Consider the following 23,291-nt stretch of genomic DNA (forward strand, 5'->3'; position numbering starts at 1 on the left):
CCTAGCAAATGTCACCAAGCCAGTGCCTCAGTCCCATGCAGAGGTACCTGCTGGCCCGATCACAGGCCACCACTGCAGCTGGCTTCCACATTGACTGATGCTGAGAGGAGGGGTGACCTGCGTTCTGAGGCCCCTGGAACAGTGTGCTGTCTGGCCTTCTGGTTCTCCAGGGGGCAGCAAAATTCCCAGAACTGTTCCTGCGGGGCTGCTCTCCATGTGTTTCTCATCACACTGCTGTTTGTAAAACCTGCCAGAGGCCAAGACATCGTGGGAGCTTTACTTTCCCCCTTAGGGTTTTTTTTTTTTTTTTTTTTTTTTTTTTAGGAGAAAATCATATACAAACACTCCAACAACATTTTCTTTTTTAAAGTCACATTTGATCCCATAGAGCATTTGGTGTCAGATGAGGAATCCAGGAAGTTTCAAGGAGTTTCTAAATGAGACTAACATCCATGTCTTTCCATCAGTTGTCCCAGTTAATGCTCAACAGGGAAGTGTTGGGATTAGAGCTGGAGTCACTGTGGAGAGGTGCTGGCCCTGGCCTTTAGTCTCTGTGGATGGCCAGCATTTCTAGAATCCAGAACTGAGAATCAGGAGCCCTAACTGTGGCCACCTCTCTCCCATCTGTAGACCTTGTGTGACCTTGGACAAGCCTCTCTCCCTCCGAGAGCCTCCTTATTTTCTCTTCTCTAAGATAAGGGGGTGACACTACCTAGTCTCCAACATCCCATTAAGCCCATATTCTCTGGCCCCATGGGTTTCTCAGGGTGTTCTCCCAGAGCTGGCTGCTGTTGAAAAGAGTCCCAGTGCATGGATGCCCCATATAAGTTTAGGAGGCTAAACTAAAACAGTTGATTACAGAGCATGCTATCGAGCCATCCACTAGCAAGCAGCCAGAACTGTGAGTGTCAACTTTGAGGGCTGGGGTTGTGACTCAGCAGTAAAGTACTCTCCTAGCACATATGAGGCACTGTAGATCCTCAGCATCACATATAAGTAAATAAAATAAAGGTATTGTATCTATCTACAGCTAAAATATTTTCTTAAAAAAGACACTTTGAATTCTTTATTTTTTTAAGTAGAAATGTTCAATAACTGTAAAAATGAAGAATGTTCTTCTAACCACCTGGTGGGTAGAGAAACAATCTCTGCATGCATCCTTCCCTATGGGGACTGAGGATGGGCTTTGGAGTCCCAGTGACTTGGGTTCCAATCCATACCACCAGGTGGTGCTGTTCTGCAGTAACAAAGGAGCCACAAAATCTCCCTGGTTTAACAGAATACCCCTTTATATACCACTTGAGCCAAGTCTGAGTGGGTAGTGTGACCCTCTTCTATCTTGTAGCTTTTGGAATATATGGTCTTCAAGATTCTTTCTGCAGGAAAAAAAGAGAAAAAAGGGATCACACTAAGTGTATTTAAGGGTCAGGGCCATGGGGTAGGGGGATACATCACTTCTACTCACACTGCATTGGCCAAAATCCAGTCACAGGACCTCAGCATCACAGAGAGGGAGGCTGAAAAGCACCAAGAAGCACATGGATGTTTAGTGAGCATAAGCAGTCGCTGCTACAGGCGAGTTACTGAAAAGCTCTCTGATCTTTGTTTTTCACATCTATAAATTGAGAGCCATGATATTGATTTTACAGAGCTTTTGTAAAAGACACTACTGCTGAGCCCAGGGCCTGGCACAGAGTAAATGCTCATGAAATGGCAGCTTAGAGAGTCCACACCTGCTTTGTGGCTGCCTCCCAGGTGCAGTCATAAGGATAACTAGTGACCTTAGGCTGAAACACAGATCCCAAAAGGAATGCCTTTTAATTAAGAAGCCAGACCTTCCAAGGTTCTTGTGCTTAAATAGCTTAGGCAAGACAAACAGGAGTGAGTCAAGGGTCAGAAATGTCAGAACCATGAACCTGCCTCTCAGGTAAGGGTTTGGTGAAGTGAGGAAGTAAGAATAATGGAGAAAGGTGAGGCAGGAAGTGCTTCCCCATCTTACTTCTTAAAGGAAGGAGGGCCATTTTTAAATGGTTGAAAAAACCATTTAAAAATGGTTTTTATGCCAGGAGAGACCCCAGAATCAGCAAGGGTCACTCTATCAGGACTGTCTCTCTTTTTCTCCAGTGTGTTCCCCAAACAAGGCACAGGGCCTGGCCCTTGGCAGGTGCACGCTGTTCTTGTATTCAATGGCACAGTGACCTGTGTGTCAGTGAGAAGGCATCTGGAACTCCACCTGCTGGAGCACTTACTATCAGCAATCATTTTTTCCCCCCTGCTACTAATAAATTTTTTTCCCTATCAAAAACATTTATTATTATCTCTTTTTTTTTTTTGTAAAAGGTCAACTCTTTTACTTAGAATGAAATTTATGTGCAGATATAAGACGAGTGCATTTGAAATGAATAAGATCTTACAAACAACAGCAAGAGAAATTTTCTTCAGTGAGGTCAAGGCCAACAAAACATCAGTAAAATGCAAGATACTAAATATTTTTGGCTTTGTGGGCCCCAGGGCTCTGCCTCCACTCTGCTGTTGTACCATGAAAGCTGCCTTGACTGATATGTAAATGAATGGGCTGGGTTGTGTGCCAGTAAAATTTTACTTGCTAGCAATGAAATTCAAACTTATTATTATTTTCACACAGTACAGAGTGGTATCTTTATTTGATTTTTTTTTTCAACCATTTAAAAATGTAAGATCCACCTGGGTGAGATGACACACACCTGTAATCCCAGCAGCTCCGTAGGGGGAGGCAGGAGGATTGTGAGTTCAAAGCTGGCCTCACCAATTTAGTGAGGCACTAAGCCACTCAGTGAGATCCTGTCTGTAATAAAATACAAAATATGGCTGGGGATATGGCTCAGTGGTCGAGTGCCTCTGAGTTCAATCCCCAGTACCCAAAAGAAGAAGAAGAAGAAAAAAAAAAAAAAAACCTAAAAATGTCAGACCCATTGTTATCTCAAAGACCATACACAAACAGGGGCCATGAGCTATATTTTGCTAACCCCTAATTAAGAGAAATTAATCTTTTTTTAAATTGTCATCAGACCCCAACATACTGTTATTTCAAAGGTGTTTCTGTGAATGAAACACGGTTTGCTAGTCTTTTAGAGAAACAGAAGAAACTTTGTAGCCCTTCCTTTGCATATTTGGAATAAGGGAGAAATATGAATATACTTATCCCACAGAGAAGCTTCTGAGGGCTTGTCACTTAAATCTGTGAGATTAACATCTTGTAGACTCTTTTCCCACAAGAATGAATTGCAAATGAAATACGACATTATACAGTAAAATCTCAATGAATCATAGTTCTCAGGAAGCAGATGACATGGCCAGGGTCCCCACCTGAATATGGGTCCTTTTTTGCCTATCTCGGGTTTGGTACCACATGTCCCATTCAGTCTACCCTGGTTATGAAGACATGGTCAGAGTATTGGATTTTCACTAAATGATGACATAGAGCAAAACAAAATAAACCCAAACAGGCTGTCCACTGAAATGTATTTTCTCTTTAGATCATCAGTGACAAAGAACACTTAATAATTTAAATCTATCAATTCTAATAACAAGCTGGATTCTATGTAAGAAGGCCAATAATGACAATTGCCACATCTTGGCAGATTATCCAGAATCTTGCAGGAAAGTTTGCTTCATGCCCTCAGCCACAGCAGAAGAATCAGATAATTCCCAATACTGTACAGGATACCAAGGAACACAGGCAGATGCGGACTGTGCAGAGCGCCCTCTTCTGGTGGATGGGGAGAGTTCACCGCTGTGCTCAGCCCCAGTCTTAAGGCCTTAGTGGCTTTAGAAGGGAAAGCACATAGTGGATAAAGGCTCACAGAACATGGAAGTTAGGAACTAGACTTCCACAGCAAAACTGCCTGGGTTGAGATCCTGGCTCTGCCAACTAGCCACATGACCTCAGGCAAATTGCTAAACCTTCCAGTTTCTTCATGTGGGAAAAGAATAACAATAGTACCAATAGGATTCTTATGAGGAATGACTGGTGGATACATATAAAGGATCAGAACAGCACCCAGCATATAGTAGGCTCTCGGTGCAAGTTACTTTTTACTGTTGTCAGAGCAGCACAGTGATCAAGTGTGAGGGCCACTGCTCCAGGGCAGGGAAACCAAGTTCTCCACGCCTCTCCATTCTTTATTTGCTAAGTCTTCAATTGCCTGTACTGTCATATGAGGAAAATAGTGCCTTCAATACCTGCCTGATGGCCAAGAGCTGGATCTGATGAGTTTCTGAGGACTCTTCCAATTGCAATATCTCTGAAATTAAATAGTCACATCCTATGGCCCCAAGAGTGCACTGTCCTAGATAATAAGCCATTTGAGGAGCAAAATGGGGGGCGGGGAGAACTGATTTTTAAAGAGTTGTTTTGGTTAAAAATATTTAAACCAGGGACTGGGGATGTGGCTCAAGCAATAACGCGCTCGCCTGGCATGCACGGGGCACTGGGTTCGATCCTCAGCACCACATACAAATAAAATAAAGATGTTGTGTCCACCGAAAACTGAAAAATAAATATTAAAAAACTCTCTCTCTCTCTCTTCTCTCTCTCTCTTTAAAAAAAATTTTAAACCAAACTAAAAAACATATATTTCACTCTTTAGACATAAAGGAACCAACCAGCTTACAGTCAAAAGTGATTCACCCAGAGATCACAAAAATTCACATTAATTAATAAGGATCACCAGGCAACTGTCCCCTATCCCCTCCCACCCCGGCCTGGCCATCCACATGCAAGTGTTTGGGAAATATCATTTTAAATTAGAGTTACTCGGGCTGATGGTGCTACTGGGTCAAAGCCGCATATTCCCACATTAGCAGTCTTACCTTGTTCTGTCTCAAGGCCAGCGGTCGTAGGTCCAGCCCACCACTTGATGCTTCTGTTTTTGGAAAGAAAGTGAAAGATGGTTCAAGGATCAGAGGGACTAGGTCATTGTAAATCTATCTCTGTGCCTGGAAATAAAAACCCTTGAAAATGAATGTCCTGCTGATAAGGCTGGGTACTGTTCTGATCCTTTATATGTATCCACTACATCTTATTACTATACACAAATAGTAAATGTGTGGAGGACATTTCAGGAGCAGGCTGTGGGCATTTTCCTTTGGCAAAAGGCTTCGAGGGCTAGGGTGCCAGGCATCTCTGTGCTCTGCACAGGTGGGGTTATGATGGCAGGCCTGGCAGTGGCTAGATACTTTAGTGTGGATAGGGGAAATGTAGGGACCCTACCTGGTGAGCCCAGTCATTTTGATTAGAGGATTTTCACCAGTGCCTCATCATTGGGCCCAGAATGAGGACAGGGCCTGAGACCTCTGAGTGGCATTCTGGTTCCTTGCCCAACAGTGTCCCCCCAGCAACTCGGCACCTCACCAACCTCTGGTTTCCTTACTGTGAACAAGGGCTGAGCACCCATCTCCGGCAGGATGGCTGTAAACCTCCAAAAGACGAATAGCTAGACAGGAGAATGCTGTTCATTGTGACAGGGCTTCACCCTTAAAAGAGTTCCCAATCTCATTGGTTCACAGAACACTACGTCTTCCATTCCAGGTACCCCAAACTGGCTGCGAAACACCGGGAGTCCAACACGGCAGGCATTGACATCTTCTCCAAGTTCTCTGCCTACATCAAAAACACCAAGCAGCAAAATAATGCTGGTGAGTGACTCCCTTCCACCAGAGCCCTGGGGGTGTCTGTTTCCTGCCCAGGGCACCTTCAGTTTACCCATGGGCATGTCAGATACTCAGGCCAAGGAAGCATCTGGAACCAATGCTGTTGGTCATCTTGACACAGGGGCCATGGGAGGTCCTAGATCCTGCCATCTGGCCAGTGCAGGGGAAAGGCCAGTGGGCCTTCTTGCTGACTCAGAGGGAGGGATGCTGTTCTCCTTAAGGCACAGCATATTGCACCCAAAAGTCCTTAGTACTACATATCTGTCCCACAGGAGTGATCCTTCCTGTGTTTCGAACATCTCCCCACTTGTGCCTGGTCCCTGAAAATTGTCTTAGAGGTTGATTAGAGGTCATGGGGGTGGGGCCGGGGCCAGCCCTCTGCACCCTCCCTTCACTGCTGCTGCTGAGGCTGCTGGGAGGCACTCCTCAAAGCCTGGCCCTTCCCCATCAGGCCCTTGCTTTCTGCCATCAGCTCCAGAACCTGGGACCTGGTTCTCTCATGGGGCCTTCTTAGTGGGGTCTGAGCCTCACTTAAGTTCACAGCAATTTTTATCCCTCATTTGGCCCCGTCCTTTAAGGGTTAGCTGAAGCCATTTGAATGCGCATGTGCAGCTTTCGGAGACCAGCGTTAGGCACCAAGCAAAGGACGGACGGGAGAGCTCCTCTGCCCCCCAAATGGGAGAATGAGCCAGACCCCCGGAGTGCAGCTTAAAGGCAAGCAGAGGAAGCATCATGTGGCCTTTTGTGAACAAGTGAGCAAAAGACGCACAGTGGACCATGACAGGTGGTCGAGGGAGGCGGGTTGACCACGTGGCCAGGAGAGGCAGCCGAAGAACCGTCAGCAGGAGCAGGACGGGTACGATCAGAATTAAATACCTCAGTGACAGTGACTGACCCGCTAGATTGTGCCAAGCACAGAGTTAGTTTCTGGGGGTTTGAAGAAGAAAGAGATACTTTTCCAATCTGTTGTGCCTGACTGGTGCAGGAAGAGGCTTCAAGTCAGAAAATGTCAAATAAGAAAATAAGAGGTATATTATGGCTTAATAGAGGGGTCGGAAGAGCTAATTCAGTGCCCGATGAAAGGAAAATACGATTCCTGTCAAAGGAGTTTGGAGTAAGAAGACTTTATCCAAGGTCCTTTGAGAAAGCTTCTCAAAGCAGGTTCAACTGGGTCATAAAGATTAGGGGAAAGCCGGGCCTGGTGTTGCATGTCTGTAATCCCAAAGGCTTGGGAGGCTGAGGCAGGAGAATTGCAAGTTCAAAGCCAGCTTCTGCAATTTAGCCCTGAGTAACTCAATGAGACCCTGTCTCTAAACAAAATACCATAAGGGCTGGAGATGTGGCTCAGTGGTTAAGTGCACCTGGGTTCAATCCCTGGTAACAGAAAAAAAAAAATAGGGAAGAATCAGATGAGGCTACAGCATGGAGAATGTGGGAGGGTGAGGAAAAGCCAGCACAGAGACCTGGACGAGTGGCTGGGGCTCACAGAGGGCTTAGAACACACCCTGTGAGCAATGGCAGCCATAAGATGTGCAAGGTAGAGGCCATATAAGGAGAGTGACCCTCTTAGGGGACAAAAAGAAGCATGTGGCAAATATTTTCAATATACTCTGCTCTTGCTTCATTGCTATTTGGGTCCTGTAGTGGGTCAGTATCTTCTCCAAATTCATGTCCACCTGGGACTTTATTCCAAATAAGATTGTCACCTTATTTGGAAATAGGGTCTTTCCCTATGTAACTAGTTAAGGATGTCAAGAGAGCGTCATCCAATATCTGGTGTCCTCTTGAGAAGAAGAAAAGTCAGAAGGAGAGATTGGAACGCTGAGCCAGGAGCTAGAAGAAGCAGGAAGGACACCTGCTGACACTGGATTTTTTTTTTTTTTTTTTTTGACTCTGTTCTCCAGACCCATATGGGGACAATCTGGCTATTTTAAGTCACCCAGTTGGTGAACTTGTTGTGGCTGCCCTAGCAAATTCTCAGAGGCCCTCAGAGCCATCATGGGAAAGAAGAGTTATTGCCACTTTGCTGGCTGAGGAGCCAGAGGCAAGCAAGAGGGGACCCCTGGCTTGCCCTCTCCCCAGGGCCCAGAGCTGGCTCTTGGCTTCTGGTTTTCAGATTCCACATCCAGCGTCCTTTCATCTCAGCCACAAACATCTTCCTTCATACTTGTCAGAGTGCCCTCAGAAAGATGATCTCATTTGAGACTCCCAGATTTTTAAAATTATAAATGGTATTTACATATTATCCATATTTACAGTTCTCTTATCCCCAAAGCCAAAGCAACAGTTGCCACAGAAGACCGAGTATCAGTTTCCTGTAAACTCAATACTCTCCAATTTTCATTGCTCCCCTTCTTCTGTTTCACCCTGTATTTCTCTGTCCTGGGTTTTGCCCTTGTGACTCCATCTTCTCCTAACTTGTTTGCACATTTCAAAGCTCTGACATTTCTGCTCCCCAGAGCCTGGCTCCCAGACACCATTCCTCTCCTCCTTTGAACAAGATGCCCCACCTGCAGTCACCATGGTTCGCTTACCCCTCCCCCACGTCTCTTTGATTTTTCCTTCTTCCCATCTGCACCCCTGAGTTGTGATCCACAGGGTCCAAAAGCTCTTATCCTAGCAAACCAGAGGCCACGGCTCCTGTGGGGCCCGTCCTGTGGGAGAGCAGCAGTCCTACAAGGGAGCCCAGGGCGTCTCCATGGTCCCAACCCACAGGACGCTTGCCCTGGGAGACCGTCCACAACCCTCTCTGCCATGTCGGTGCTCTGTGGCCAGAAGCCTCCCCCGGATCCCTGCCAGGGCATCAGCGGGCACTCCAGCCTGCTTTGGCAGGCTTTCCTACATACCCCACTTGGCCATTTCTCTTTCTGGATCTTCAGCTTTACATCTAATTCTCCAACACCCTTACATCAGATTGTCCCTCTTGTGATGTTAATTTGTTTTCTTCCTTCAGAACAGAGAGTTCCCCCGATACAGTCCCCATGTCTACCCTGGCCTTTTCCTGTCCTGTCAATACAAAAACAGGAAAAAAGCCAACACTGTAACATTGTTTTCTGGGGTGGATCATTCTTTATTCCCACGGTGGCTATAGGAGCTGCCATTCAAAATTCCCATTCCACTAGGCCTTCAGAGTCCCCACCTCCCGGAACCAGAGCTCACCTGTGGGAGCCACCCCTTGCTCGTTCTCAAAAGAGCTACCAGTTAGTTTGTACTTGCAGTCACTCATTTATTCATTCAACTAACACAGCTTGCTGGGAGTGGCCACAGGTCTGAACTCATTTTAAAGGGCACTTGTGTGCCAGGCTCTGGAGCAGTGGAGATGAATGAGACAGTTATTGTCCTCAAAGAACCAACTGTCCATGGGGGCTGGAGAACATGCCAACGTGTAGTTACCATCTCAGGTCTGAATTGCAGACCTTCTACCTGCACAATTGTGCCTGAGAGGCATATTGCCTCCAAGCTTCTGTTTCTACATCTGTAAAATGGACATAATTATACCTTCAATTTGTCTGCCAAATAAGGCAATTAATAGCATATCCAAGGTGTGGAATGTGGGGAGGGTGAGGAAAAGCTGGAATGGAGATCCGAAAGAGGGGCTGGGACCTGCAGGGGGCTTGGAATGTACCCTGTGGTGTGTAATACAGATGCATTCATTTTATAAGTCAGTGCATGTAGATCCTTTAGCACAGTGCCTGGCTCCTAGAAAATATTCATTAAATGCTAATTTCAATAATTGTTGTTATTGTAAAAATGGGACAAATGTGCACAGTGCATTACTAAAAACTACTGTTTTTAATTAAAAACTACTGTTAACCTATGGAGATTCCTCAGAAAACTAGGAATGGAACCACCATTTGCCCCTACCACTCAAAGGACTTAAAATCAGCATACTACAGTGATGCAACCACATCAATGTTTATAGTGGCTCAATTTATAATAGCTAAGATATGAAACCAACCTAGGTGTCCTTCAATAGATGAATGGATAAAGAAAATGTGGTGTCTATATGAAATGGAGTACTACTCAGCCATAAAGAAGAATGAAATTATGGCAGTTGCCAGTAAGTGAAAGAATCTGGAGACTATCATGCTAAGTGAACTAAGCCAATCCTCCCAATCCAAAGGTCGAATGGTCTTTCTGATGCACGGATGCTAACACACATTAAGGGGGCAGACAGAATAGAAATTCAGTGGGTTAGACAAAGGAGAATGAAGGGAAGGGAGAGGGGGTAGGAATAGGAAAGACGGTGGACTGAACTGGACAGAACTTTCCTATGTTCACATATGAATGCACGACCAGTGAAACTCCACATCATGTACAGCCACAAGACTGGGATCCTAATTAGAATAAAAAGACTCCATATCTGTATAAATACATCAATATAGACTCTACTGTCATGTATAACTAAAAAGAATAACAATAACAACAAAAAAACTACTGCTAAGGCTCTTCCTTCCCACTCACCCCACAGCCAGCACTTCCAGATCTCCCACCCAATCAGCCTCTTTTCTACTTTTCAATCACCCTGTATTCCCCACCCTTGGTGCCCGTGGCCCGGCCCTGACTGTACACCCTTAGCACCTCGGAATTGCTCTTGGTCCTGAGTCCGACTTCTGTGCTGTTTCGGGACCCGTCCCTGCGCCGCCTCCTCCTTCCGTAATCACCAAATCCAGGTCCCCTTGGTTCACTGTGACCCTACGCTGTCTCCAGGCCCTCTCTAATTCTTTCTCTAATTTGCTCTTCACTCCACATAAACGTGGCCTGGACTTTGATTGCTGGAGTCACAAGACCACTGCTGCGTGGGCAGGTTGCTTCATCTTTTTATCACTTGAGGTCTTGAACCCCCAGATTTGGTCTCGGGGGAGAGATGAGAATGGAGTCTCTGAACGGGCTGCATTTCCAATGTGCAGAGGCAGGTGACTGTTGAGGGTGACCTGCAGACTGGAGCCGGCTGCCTGGGTTAGCTTCAGCTTTGCCTCTTGTAGGGAAGTGACTTTGATCTCCTAGGCCTCGGCTTCTCCACCTGTGACATGAGGATAATATCTGTATGTACCATAGAGGTTCCCTTGGAATAATGTCCACCAGCACCTCCAAAGACCAGCTGTGGATCTGAGCTGTCATCTAGGGCAAACAGGTGTATCGCAGAAGAGAGGCTGAGGATGACCATGTGGTTTGAGGTGTCACACATCTTTAGACAACTGAGGCCACGAATGAATGAGAAGAGCGCTCAAGTCAACAACACACAAGGATCCCCACGTTTCAGGGAGGGCAGAGGGAGAAGAATCAGAGAGGAAGGTTTAGAACAACTAGTTGGTGAGGAAGGAGAAAGGGGTCGTGAAGATGGAGAAGAAAGCTTTTTATAAAAGGCAACGGAGTTATTTATCCCTGGTGTAGAACACTGTGCAGAAGGCCCAGGAGACGTCTGCCTGTTGTGAGTAGCTTCCTGGACCTGTCCTTGCTATCCTTCTCCGCCTGCCTTTCTCATATGCATCAGCCCACTGCTCTGATTCTACAGAGCTGGAGAGAGCCCCAGCTGAGCATGGAATCAGGGCCAATCACATGGCAGAGTCCAGCAATGGCCTGAGCATCCACCTTCGGCAGTGCCACGGCCCTTCATTTTGAGTGTCCTGTCACTGTGTCTGCAAGTGTCTCTCACTGTGAAACCCCCCTTGACTCCAGCCCCTGCTCCTTGTACCCTCCTCTGAGTTCCCACCTTGGCCCAGAGACCCCAGGTGGCCCAGGATGGGCAGAACACAGCAGCTCAGCATCTCCTCCCTTCCCACCACACAGGTGCCCTGCCCGGGGCACCAGTCTGGCTCCAGGGTCTCTCTCTTCCTGGAGAATTTTCTTTTCTACTCTGAGGAACCTGGGAAAGCATGTCCCCCTTTACTCTCTGTCATCAGGTAAGAAAATCTAGGCTTCTGCCTCTGAATACTCACTTTACAATTTGCATTTCTTATCCTCGAACTGCAGTCAGAACAGACTATTCAAAACCTCTGCCAAGCCAGGCATGGTAATCCCAGCACCTGTGGAGGCTGAGATAGGAGGATCGAAAGTTCAAAACCAGCCTCAGCGATAGCAAGGCACCAAGCAACTCAGTGAGACCCTGTCTCTAAATAAAATACAAAATAGGGTCGAAGATGAGGCTCAGTGGTCAAGTACTCCCGAGTTCAATCCCCAGTCCTTGGTACTACCATCACCACATCCCCCTCCCCGCCAAAAAAAATTAAAAAATAAAAAAAACCCTCTGCAAAATAAAGATCTAGGCTTTAAAGAAATTCATTTTAGCTAGTTACCATCATTTAGGAAGAAAATAATATATTTTACTTTATTTTTCATAATCTCCTTTTTCTTATTCTTCGTCCTAGCAATTCTCATGTTCTATTTCCCGTTTTATGCATGTCGCAAGTTGCAGGCAATTAACAAATGGATGGGAGGCACAGCTTTCATTCTGTATGCTTATTAGCTCATTAGGAAGTCCCTTTTCATTTCCTCCACCTGGATCACGTTCCCCTCAGACACAGTTGACATTCCTGCCCAGCATCTCCATCTTTGTTTCTGGTAAAGTGTCACATTGTCACGTGTTTTTGTCCCACTTTCTTTCTGGCTGTGAGGAAGTGAGCCTGTGTACATGTCAGCTTGAGACCAGAATTTCTCCTCCTCTGTCCTCACTTGCTATCTTGCATCCTTTGCACATGTGCACTTTGGGGGAGGGGGCCTCTTTTTTCCTCTGCTGAGGGGTCTAAAAGATCCCAATCCCTGTGTCCAATCCACTCACCACCTGCTATCTCAGGCTTGCGCTTTCCCAGGTTTCTCCGGCCGCCTGGACCACAAATCTGTACTGAATGTGTTCTTCCCAGTCGAATGATTTTAGTTTTCCAAGGCTTCCTTTGAGATCCCTCTTCTCGTCCCCTGTCAAATCCACTTTTCTCTCTCATTTCTACCTCTGTGTTCCTCTGTCTTGGGGGCCTCCCTTCTGTTAAATTTATACCCCACTTGTTCCAGAGGCTTTATGGCTCCTCATAGGGATGTGGACAGCACAGCAGAGCAACATCCACTAGAAGGAAGTGAGAAAGAAAAACATGGGGAGACCATAAAACAGAGCTGGGGGTGTGAACCCAGGACCCGCAGCTCCAAAGGCCATAGTGCCTGACGCACATGGCCTGCCACCAGGGCAGCTCAGAACTGTCAAGCAGACGAGCAAAATGGGCCCCCATAGGTTCGCCCAGAAGATAAAAACAAACCGACCTCCCAGTAGAATAACAAATATTCCTGACTTGAGCTGCAGGCGCAGAGCAACTGTTATTTCCATTTTATTTGGCTCCTTTCTGTGACTTCCTTTCCCGGCTGGGGTACACTCCAGGCCCTCTGGCTTCATGCTTTCTGTGACTCTTTCCCTCTCTTCCCCACAGGCCTGTCTTTGAGCTGCACCGCCCCCCACTATCTCTGCTCCTAAAACCCATTTGCTTCTTTTTGTCCCCATCTTCTCTTGAAGACCCACGAAACCTTGCTGCACCCTCAGCCTGTGGCATCAATTTCCTGCTCCTCTCTGTCCACACAGCTGTGCTGTATCTTTTTATCACAGCTGATGAGCTCCTGTGTGCCTTTGCAAAGGTGTGCTCGCTCCTTCCCATTCCCGAGGCTGTACTGAGTTCAGCCCGGGATGCTCTGTGATATCGTGATATACTCTTTCTAAAATACTTGTCCTAAGAGAGTGCATCTAACTTCCTAAATGAAGTTCTCCAAACCCTCTTTGGTGCCTGTGATATGCTGGACACAGTATTGTATGTCTAGTATTTTCCCTGTGTTAGTTATAACCACAGTGGCTACAATCTCCAAAATGTAGAACATCAGATGTCTACAGATTGCCTTCATTGAAAATAATAAAATAGTAAGAAATAGGTACTGTACCAGAAAATCCAGGACACATGTTCCCACATGAAGAGCACCCAATTGGAGTTGAGCCCCCTGCTCCCCAGTCCTCTCAAATCTAAGTCCACACATGGCCACCACTGTAGAGGGCCCCACCTCTGCTTCTGATCTCTGGTCACAAAACCATTCACCACCCAGGACTCTGAGCAGTCGCTGTTGAGTTTCCAAATATGGTTCCCTGCTTCCTGAGGTTTGCATCAGCAACTCTAGTTCCTGGGATCTGGAAGCAAGCAGTGACCCCTGAGTTCATGCTGAGAAAATTGACGGTCATGGCCACATAGCCCTGAAGTCCTGGGGTTGTTGAAGGAAGCTGCCTGGGCTCCTGTCGTAACCCCGTTGCTCATTCCCACTCGAAGGGGATGTGACTGAAGTAGGGCATTGGGCCGGTTATCAGCAGAGCAGTTCTGCCATCCTGCCTCTGTTTTTCCCCTTCCTTAGCCCCCCACGCCCACAGAAAATTGGCAAAAGCCAACCAGCCGTAGCTGCCTTCCTTGTACCTTCCCTGGCCCCTTGCTCCATTCAAGACATCTTCAAATCACCCTCTTTGTCTTCAAGGTCCCCCTGCAGAGGCCATGCTGGGGGCAAAGGCATCTGTCTGTCGCACTGGGGTCTTTATTTCACTCAATGGTTTGTGACCATACTTGGTCACCTGTGTCCCACACTTGGTCACCTCTGGACCTCCCCAACAGACCCACTCCTCCAACAGCCTCCACCACTCCTCCATCCCAAAGCACCTCCTTCCCGGCACACACCCCTCTCTCCCTTTTAATGAAATCTCTGAGTAAGTCAAATATTAATCTCTGATGTAATCTATTAAGCAAGACAGTCCTCCTTTGATGCCTAGAGAATTGAGGCTTGCAGACTTCAGCTTGATATAAGGAGTTTACAATTCAGTGCTCTACCAACGAAAGACACAAGTCTCCCATTATTCGAAGAGACAAAAAGAGGCTGAACTGATAGAGGAGGCAGGAACGGCCTGATCTAAGATGTCATCCACTGTAAGATGCTATTATTTTAAATACCGCTGAGAAAAAAATTATGCTTAAACAATAAGCGCTTTCACTTAAACGCTAAAATTTTGATTGTAAGGCACAGCCTGAGTCCAAAGATGTCAAAGTTTGAAAAAATATGCATCTTAGACTCCATGAAATATGGTAGCAATTCCTATGGTCTTTCCTGATCTAACATTGCATTCCTTTCTTGAAACTCCTCAAAGGAAACATCAAACCTCCCTTCTGCGTCACCTTGCCCTACCTATTGGAAAGAAAGGAAACCAAGGCCTTCAGTGCTTCCAGATCTCTCTGGAATAGCTGTACTGACTTCATATACACTGAAGTGTGAACCTTGCCCTCTGGCCTCTTGCCTGGAAACAAGTGGCTTTTACCTCTCAGGTCAGGGGCTAGTGAGATTTTGCTGTAAAGGGTCACATAATAAATATCTTGGAACTCGAGGGCTGCACAGGACTAACCACCCTGCTCCATTCTGCTCAGCTCTGCTGTGGAGCCCTAAAGCAGGCAAGGCTGCATTCCAATAAAGCTCAATCTATAGTCACCAAACTTCACATCATTTTTATATATCACAAAATATTATTCTTCTTTTGACATATTTTCAACTATCCAAACATGTAAAAAAAAAAAAAAATTCTTAGCTTGAGGGTACCATAAAAGTACAGAGTGGTTTGGATTTGGCTCCTGGATTGAAATTTGCCACCTTCTGTTTTAGTCAACACTAGGCTACAATAGCAAGTTCTCTTTATTTCTGTATACCTTGGCCTCCTCATTTGAATATGGGGATTATAATAGTGCCTTGTAACATTGTCATGTTACTTAATGCACCTATGTGTATAAAGCATTTAGTTCCTGGTACACAGTAGGCACCAATATGTGATAGCTATTGCTGCTGCTGCTGCTGCTGCTATTAATTTCATAAATTCTCCTCCAAATAATCTGTGGTCCACCCTTAGTGTCTGGAGGCCCAGCTTTCCCTGTAATGCAGAAGCATGTGCTGCCCTCTTCTGGCCGGAAGAAGAATCAGCTCTAGAGAAGCTAATCATAAGGAGTGCGGATTTCCAAGCATCTTCAGGCAGGGACTCACTTTTATCTAAGTTCACAAAGTGTCCAGGTCTCCTTCAGTGACTCAAAGCCACCTTTCATTAACTGTTTCCTACACCAAAGGAAGGGTATGTCCACCAGGCCTATGGACCCTCCAGATGTCCCTGGCTGCCCATAACAAGCTGCCCCCAACCACCTCTTTCTCTCTTTCCTCTCCCACCTCCACCACCTCATCTTTACATTTACAAACTTCCCTGACCTGAAATAGAAAAGTGTTTGAAAGGATCCCAGTGGCCTGGGAGGGCCGTTAGCCCAGAACTAACGAGCCCCTTATTATCAAAGGCCGCGTGCCTTCCCCCAGAGCGTCATGAAAGCCGCCTGCTGTTGGGGGTGAGGGCTGGAGGGGTGGGGGTTAGGTGGAGTGCTTTTTGCCAGATCCCCAGGATGTGGTGAGCCACGTTTAAAGGAAAGTGTGTGTGTTTATTATTCCAAGCCACTTCAATAGCAAAGGGCTTAAAGCCTTCTCTTTCTCCCTCCCCTCCCCATGTCACTGTGGCCCTGTCTGGAGGCCTGGCCTTTCCAAGGGGATGGTCACAATCCCTGCTCATTCAGCCTCATGATCCTGGGGACCTGATGAGAAAGCCAAGGTGATATGTTAAGAGCAGTAGGAATGTGATCTGTGATCAGCCTGGAGCACCCTCAGAAGCAGAAGTCACGGGGCGGGCTGGGCCCCCACGTCTGTTCTGTTGGAGACACCCACTGCTTCTTTTGGAGGACAGTTGTGTGCCAGCTCAGGACAGCTGGTTCCCGGCCTGGGGAAGAGTACCTGAGGCTGCAGTGGGCTGCTCTATTAGGGCTCCAGGGTGGGCAGGCTGACCCCAGGCTGGGGGTAACGTGGCTGTCTTGCCACTTCCTCATAAAGCAACCATGACGATCTTTTTCAAAAATGCCTCTGTCCACAAAGGAACCTTCAGGCGCCTTCCCTTGGCAATCCCTGCGTGCCAAGAAATGACTCTGGGTATTTCATTGGTTGGTTGGTTGGGTTAAAATTTTGCTTTGATTAGCATTCTTGCAAAGAAAAACAAATAACCTAGGCTGGGTGGGACCCACCTCCCAGGTTGTATACCGTGGTCTTAGCCTTCCCCCCTCCACCTCCCCAGGGTCCTTGAGGCTAAGAGCAAGAGGGAGGGGAGGGGCCGGTGCTTCCTCTGGCGCCTCCCAGAGCTGGGATTCCTCCAGAGGGTCTCTGCTTTGGTTCATTGTTGAGGGGGATGCTTGCAATTTATAATTTCACAAATTTTGCTCCTGAAAGGAATCCTTGGGCAGTCGTAAGGAAGGCGGTTGGTGGCGGTGTGGTGTGTTGAAGGGGGCAGGCGCAGGGCGGGAGGAGGGGTAGGGGGTGATGGGTCCTGCGTGGGTGGGCGCATTCATTAGTGGAATTTTGCTGTGTGGGCTCCGACTGCAGCAGAGCGGAGACCACCAACACCATTCCATGTGGTGGAATTTCCCGCTGTCTGACCAGAATGAGCGCTCCTGGCCTGGCCTGGACTCAGATAGAGACCAAGGGAATAAAGGAGCATTAAATAAGTCATTTGCACACAAGTTAAATGCTCTTTCACCTCTGGCTACCGTTACCTCATCTGTGCAACTGACACCTCTTGTTTTTGTGCAGTACACACATGGGAGCTCAGTCGCTCTCCCTCTCTCGCTTATGCATTTCGTGTGTGTGTTTCAATGTTTCTATGTATTAGCAAAGGCCATTGCCTACCTCCTTAAAGAATAGGCTCCTAGGTCAATTAATCTGTGAAAAATGTAAATGCAAAATTCTATTACTGTTGGGACAAAACATGGGTCTCACAGCTTTACTGTTGAGGACGATGGTGTTGTGGTTAGCGAAGTGCTATGCGTGTGTGTCTTCATTTCATGGTGTGTGTGGCCTGGTCATGGTGTGTGTGGGCTGTCATGGTGTGTGGGGGCTGGTCATGGTGTGTGGGGGTTGATCATGGTGAATGTGGGTTGATCATGGTGTGTGTGAGTTGGGAGGATCATAGCTGGTTTGTATGATGACAGCACTCATGAGCTCTTGTCCATGACCAGGACATAGCCTCAAGGAAGGATTTTCCCCTTGTTTCTGCAGACTGTTGATGGAAAATGGCTCTGGGTAAATTATCCTGCAGAATGAACTCCTCTAGCTTTTAGAAGAGTTGGAGCTGAACATGATAAATGTGAAATCCAAGTAGTCTGCAGGACCTTCAAGTTAAAGCTTCCAACACCTCATTTATAAACTCTCCCTGGCAAATTTGTCACTATGTTGTCCGGACAGGATGAGCAGCCCTGTGTCCATTTCTCAGGTGGGCACACTGAGGACTGTGGATGTTGTTCACCAGGCACTGTGGAGCCAGGGATGGAGCCAGGACACAGCAGGCACTGCTCGGCTCTTAAACTTTTTGCTACAAACAGCTCTTACTAACACACCAGAGTCAAAATTGGGGTAGAATCCCGTCTAGTATTCTGAATTTATCAAGGAGGATAATTTTGGGGGGAGAAAAGTCACCACACAGGACCTTGACTTTGAAACCCTCGGCTTTCTTTACGGTCCTTGGCTTCCTTTACAGTCCTTCCTTGTCACTCAGGAAGGCTCCCGGGCACACAGGTGTGTATGGGTGAGCCCAAGCAGCATGGTGAACAGAGCACACACACACATCTAGGACTTCAGCATGAACAGCTCTTCTCTTCGTCTTGCAATCAGACCAACAAAGTGGCTTTGAATTCCAGCTTCCATGGCATCTTCAACAGAGGATACTTTTACACTTCTAGAAAGGTGACAAGACAGAAGGACTTTGTGTCTCCAGGGCAGCCATTTATGAGAAGGCAAATAAATGGCAGATAAAGGCTGGTTGGTAAAACTTATTCATGTAGGCTCCTCTGGTGCCATCCCTAGGCTCTGTCGGCTGAATGTCCTCAGTGGTTAACCTTCATTCTCTACCTTCTGCCTCTGTGAATCTACATCCTGCTTTTAGACACATGGAGGAAGGCAGAGAGCTTTCCTGCATCTGCATCTTTTTAACTGTCTTCAACACAATCATCCTTTATATTTTGGGGCAGCATATTCTGTCTCCCAAGGGGTGTGGTTAAAAAGCAGAGAGCTTGAAAGCACCCAGGTGATCCGGATGCTGCTGGCTCGGGATGATTCTCTGAGGAACAGGTGTGGGCCGCTGTCTCCACGGGTATGTCTCTCTCATCATCATTATCCCCAGGGCCCAGATCAGCACCTGACCCAGCCCAGCACAGGTGTTCAATTAATATGTGTTAGATGAATAGGTGAATCATATCCCAGGCACCTCAAGATGCTCCCACCCTACCTGTTCCTTCACCTGAGAGATGATGGATGGGTCCACCCTGTCCATCAAGGTCAGGAGAGTGCTAAGGGCATTTCTTCCAAGTACTTCCTGCTCCCTGTGGAAGCCCACCTGTTAAGACTGACCCCACCTACGGTTCACCCAAGCCCATGGATTATCTTTCTAAGAAGCATCCCAGGCCTCCCATGAAGCTCATGACATTCTGTTACTAAAACTGTCTTTCCTCTGAGCACACATAATGATTTTATAAACTCAACCTTGAAGTTGAGCTTCAAGGTTAAAATAAAAATGTAATTGAGAACCATCTGAGATGGTCAGTGGGCTATCTGTGGTGTTTGCTTAAGTGTATTTTTCTTTTCACCTTTGTTTTTATAGCTACAATCAAGGAAAATTATATCTGGTGTTAAGCTGAAACTTCACCAAGAGTCAAAAGGGAAAACACAGAAGGCTAACATCTAGTGCTCTTTCAGCTACAAGCCAGAGGGCAAATTATTTTTCTAGGAGCCCTGGTGGAAGAAGTATTTAATGATCTGGATCATAGTAAATATGTTTTTCTGTGCTTTTGTCCAGAACCTCTTCCATTCTTGAATATTCCTGGGAGGAAAGGGTTCCACTATGTGATTTCTCAGGCCTGCAGCACCCACTCTGATAGTCACATGACCATTGACTGATGTTTGCCCTGACAATTACCCTCATTTTGCTTCCACTGGAGGTAACCAAGATACGTTTTACCCAAGATACATTTTACTCAACACTTTGCCCAGGACTGGCCCTGCATCGGTTCTGTGTCATTTGACAGAGAAATGCAGGTTGTAGTAACCTATGCTTCTCTTTTGGCTCTGATGATAAGAAGCCTGGGATCCCCAGGAGGGCATCCCAGACCACACACACAAATAGAATACCTTCCTCCATTCCCAAGAAGCCATGTGCTATACTTATACAAAGACAGAGAACTATTGTGGATCCTCTAAGAGCCATCCATAATAAGTTACATGAACATATAGAGTCACATGGTTTGGGGGTCTTGCATCTTTCTTGAAACACCACTGAATAGCTCATTCTTTCAACAAATACTCATTCTGTAGCAGACCCTGTGCAAAATGCTAAAATAAAAGTTAAATAATGATATATCAGAATACGTATACATATTGATAGTTGTGTTTGGCTACATATAATAGAAACCTGATTACAGTGACTAAAGCAAATCTTTATTTAATTTTACATAGCAAAAGCCTATAAAGCATTTTACTATGTGCCATGCCCTGTTCTAAGTACTCTTGATAAATGTTTACTTCTTAATAAGAATTTGCTTTTCTCACATAACAAGAAGTCCAGAGAGGATAGAGTTCCAAGTAAATGTAGTTGCTTAAAGAGTTTATGGATCTAAGTTCTTAGATCACTAAAGATTCTCCATCTTCAGTGTGTGACTTGTACCCTCATGTGATAAGATGGTTGCTTTGCTTCCAGACATTACATCTGGGTTTCAGGAAGTGCCAGCTATCCTCTATTCTCCCAAACCACATTGATACATTTCTGCTTGCATCTTATTAGCCAGAACTTGGTCATTTCACCTCCTGAAAATCTGGAAGTCTGGGAAGATGAGTACTTTAGAGCGGGCACATTGCTACCATGAAAGAAGAAAAAAAATCTGGGTTCTGGTTCTTATTAGTAACAAAGAAGGGGAGAGTGGATTCTTGCATGTAATTCACTTTCAAGTTAAGGTATTTTCCCCCTATGGTGAAAATATCTGATCTAGCCATGCCAAAAAAGAAACACTATTTCAAATTCTCCTTTGGGGTTGACAAAATCTGACCCCTCCTAGATTTTAGGAAACAGAAGTATAAAATTGCACATTTAATTTGCCATCCTCTTACTTCAAATTTTAGAAGATGTAAGCCTCCTGCAGTAAAACCTGTGTGACTAAAACTCTCAGTAGATGACTTCTGCCCCCAGATTGTAGTTTGTGGGGGTAGGTGAGGGCACCAGGAACTGCTCTGAGCTAGGGGATCATAGCATTTCTGGGGAATTCTGCATCAGTCACCCACAACCACCAAGGTTGTCCCATTCACGAGTGTTAGGAGGAAGGTTTACAGTGGCAAGATGCAGTCCTGACTGCACAGCCAGAAGGAAAGGACCAGGTCAGTGCTTAGGAAATGCAAAGCCTGCTTTTTTTGGGGGGGGAGGGGTGCACTTGGATTCTCATACAATTCACACCTTACACATAATGACAGCTTACTGTGTGCCAGGCACCTTTCTGTGTCCTCTGCAGGGACTCAAGTATTACTCCCAGCAACCCAATAAGATGTGCTGTGTTGTGATCTCCATTTTGCAGATGAGGAAACCGAGGCACAGAGGCCAAGCAGCCTATGCTAGCTAGCATGTGGCAGAGCCAGGATTGCAGCCCAGGCAGCTGGCCCTGTGGTCTTGGCCCTTGGACTTGCGTGTGTTACACATTTAATATTATCCGTTATTTAAAATGCATGTGGTACTGAGTTTTTAAACATGGGTAGGTTATTTTGGAAACTGTGATCAAATCAGTTCATAAACCAATGGATATTCGCTGAATGACTACCATGTGTTTCCTAAATATACTCAGCAAACCCCAGCTCCACCACTGAATCCTGACCTCACACTCCATGAGGAGCAAGGGCCACCAAACCTGGCCCATGGGGGACAGTAAGTAGAGGACTGTTCCAACAAATAAAAGAACTGGCAACTAGAAGAGAATGTTTGGAATAGCCACAGAATTACCAAAGCCAGTAATCATTTAGAGTCGAGGTGGCAGGATGGCTGTCTTTACATTTGCATATGGCTCTTATATATGAAAGATATGGCGATTTGAGGGTGAAACAAGATGAATGTGATTAAATCGCTTCAGCCTGAGTTTTCCAAGGGAGGAAGACTTGGGAAAGCATCAGATCTGCAGTGCTGGGTTGGATGATGGATAAAGTTAGAATCTTCCCTGATCAGACCATTCCAAATGTTTGAGCATCCTCAGGAAACTTAATCTATGGCCTGATGCTCAGAAATAACCATAAAAAGCCCATAGATATCAATCTGATTCCGTCGGCTACATAAACTACAGCTAGTATTAATAGCTTCAGTCAGCACTGATGTCGTCCTTTCTATTAGCGCAATGGGTTTTACAACCATTTATGAGTTTCTGGAAAACCTAATGGGAAACACATATGGGTTCCGGTGAACGATGCAGAACAGTGTTCTTTGCTTAAGGACAGGCCAGAAGGGGTCGCCACCGCCCCACCGCTAGAGTCCAGGCCCTGCTTCCTAATCAGGAACACATTCTGTCCTGCTGGCTCCAAGTCTGGCCTGCTTGCTCCTGTGTTTCTGCTGTTCCTTCTGAGCTGGCTCCTTTCAGAGTCAGTCTCTCTCTCTCTCTCTCTCTCTCTCTCTCTCTCTCTCTCTCCTATTGATAAATAAACATGTGGGGAGTTTGCATGGTACAGATTGTATACACCAAAGAAAACCTAAATTTGAAGACCTAAGTGATAATTTACTGTGGCTTTTAGGAGATTTAGAAAATTATCTGGACCTGGAACTTGTCTATATTATCCATACCTCCCTTCATACTTGGAAATATATATGAAAGGCTTGCTGGAGTTGCCTGAATTCTTTATCCCACTGATGTTTTAAACACAGCCATGTAATAGCCCAAGTCTCTCTTGCCTTCAAAATAAAATAAAACGCATCTGTTGTTATCATCGTTGGGTAAAATCCTTCCAAACAGGCCATATACAAGGGGATTGTGGAGCTAAGTGGAAAGATGGTTCTTCACAAGGATCCCCTTCAGAGCCTGAGGAAGGAGCTACGTGTGGAACATGCCTCCTCCTTCAGGAAAAGCTGCTGGATTCCTTTGAGATATATCAGAGTGTTCTAGGCACTGGGTGATTCTCTCTACACAAAAGGGGCTGCAGGACATCCCACAGCGTCCTGTGGCCCAGTCCGCCCCAGACACAAGATTCAAATCCTGTCTTTGGAGTAAGAATCATTTACTGGCCTCTTCTGGAAAGAACTACAGGAGCTTGGCATTTAATTCATCCTCCCCACAAGTCCAGAATCCTTTCTAGAATGGTTAACACCTGTGGTACCATGTGCCATGGACCTTTCCAGACCCTGCCTGTGCTGCCAGGGGGTATGCTAGGGCATCTGTTGGGGTTGGAGTTGGAGTTTTCCGTTGTCTGTTGCTTTCTCACAAATTGTTGTTTGTCTTTTTAGTCTTTCTGTTTTCACCAGGGCCTGG

At 46.2% G+C, this 23,291-nt stretch overlaps 1 protein-coding gene across 2 annotated transcripts in view; it reads left to right on the forward strand.

Moving 5' to 3' along the window:
- Window positions 1-23,291, forward strand: part of Clic5 (chloride intracellular channel 5) — a 148,644-nt gene that overhangs the window by 108,354 nt on the left and 16,999 nt on the right. For both annotated transcript variants that reach the window (XM_027950527.2, XM_027950528.2), the window contains exon 4: window positions 5,570-5,676. In XM_027950527.2, coding sequence (XP_027806328.1) covers window positions 5,570-5,676 — 107 coding nt within the window. The remainder of the gene's footprint in view (window positions 1-5,569; window positions 5,677-23,291) is intronic.

Source organism: Marmota flaviventris, chromosome 6 (assembly GCF_047511675.1).
Source record: "Marmota flaviventris isolate mMarFla1 chromosome 6, mMarFla1.hap1, whole genome shotgun sequence".
Taxonomy (NCBI): domain Eukaryota; kingdom Metazoa; phylum Chordata; class Mammalia; order Rodentia; family Sciuridae; genus Marmota; species Marmota flaviventris.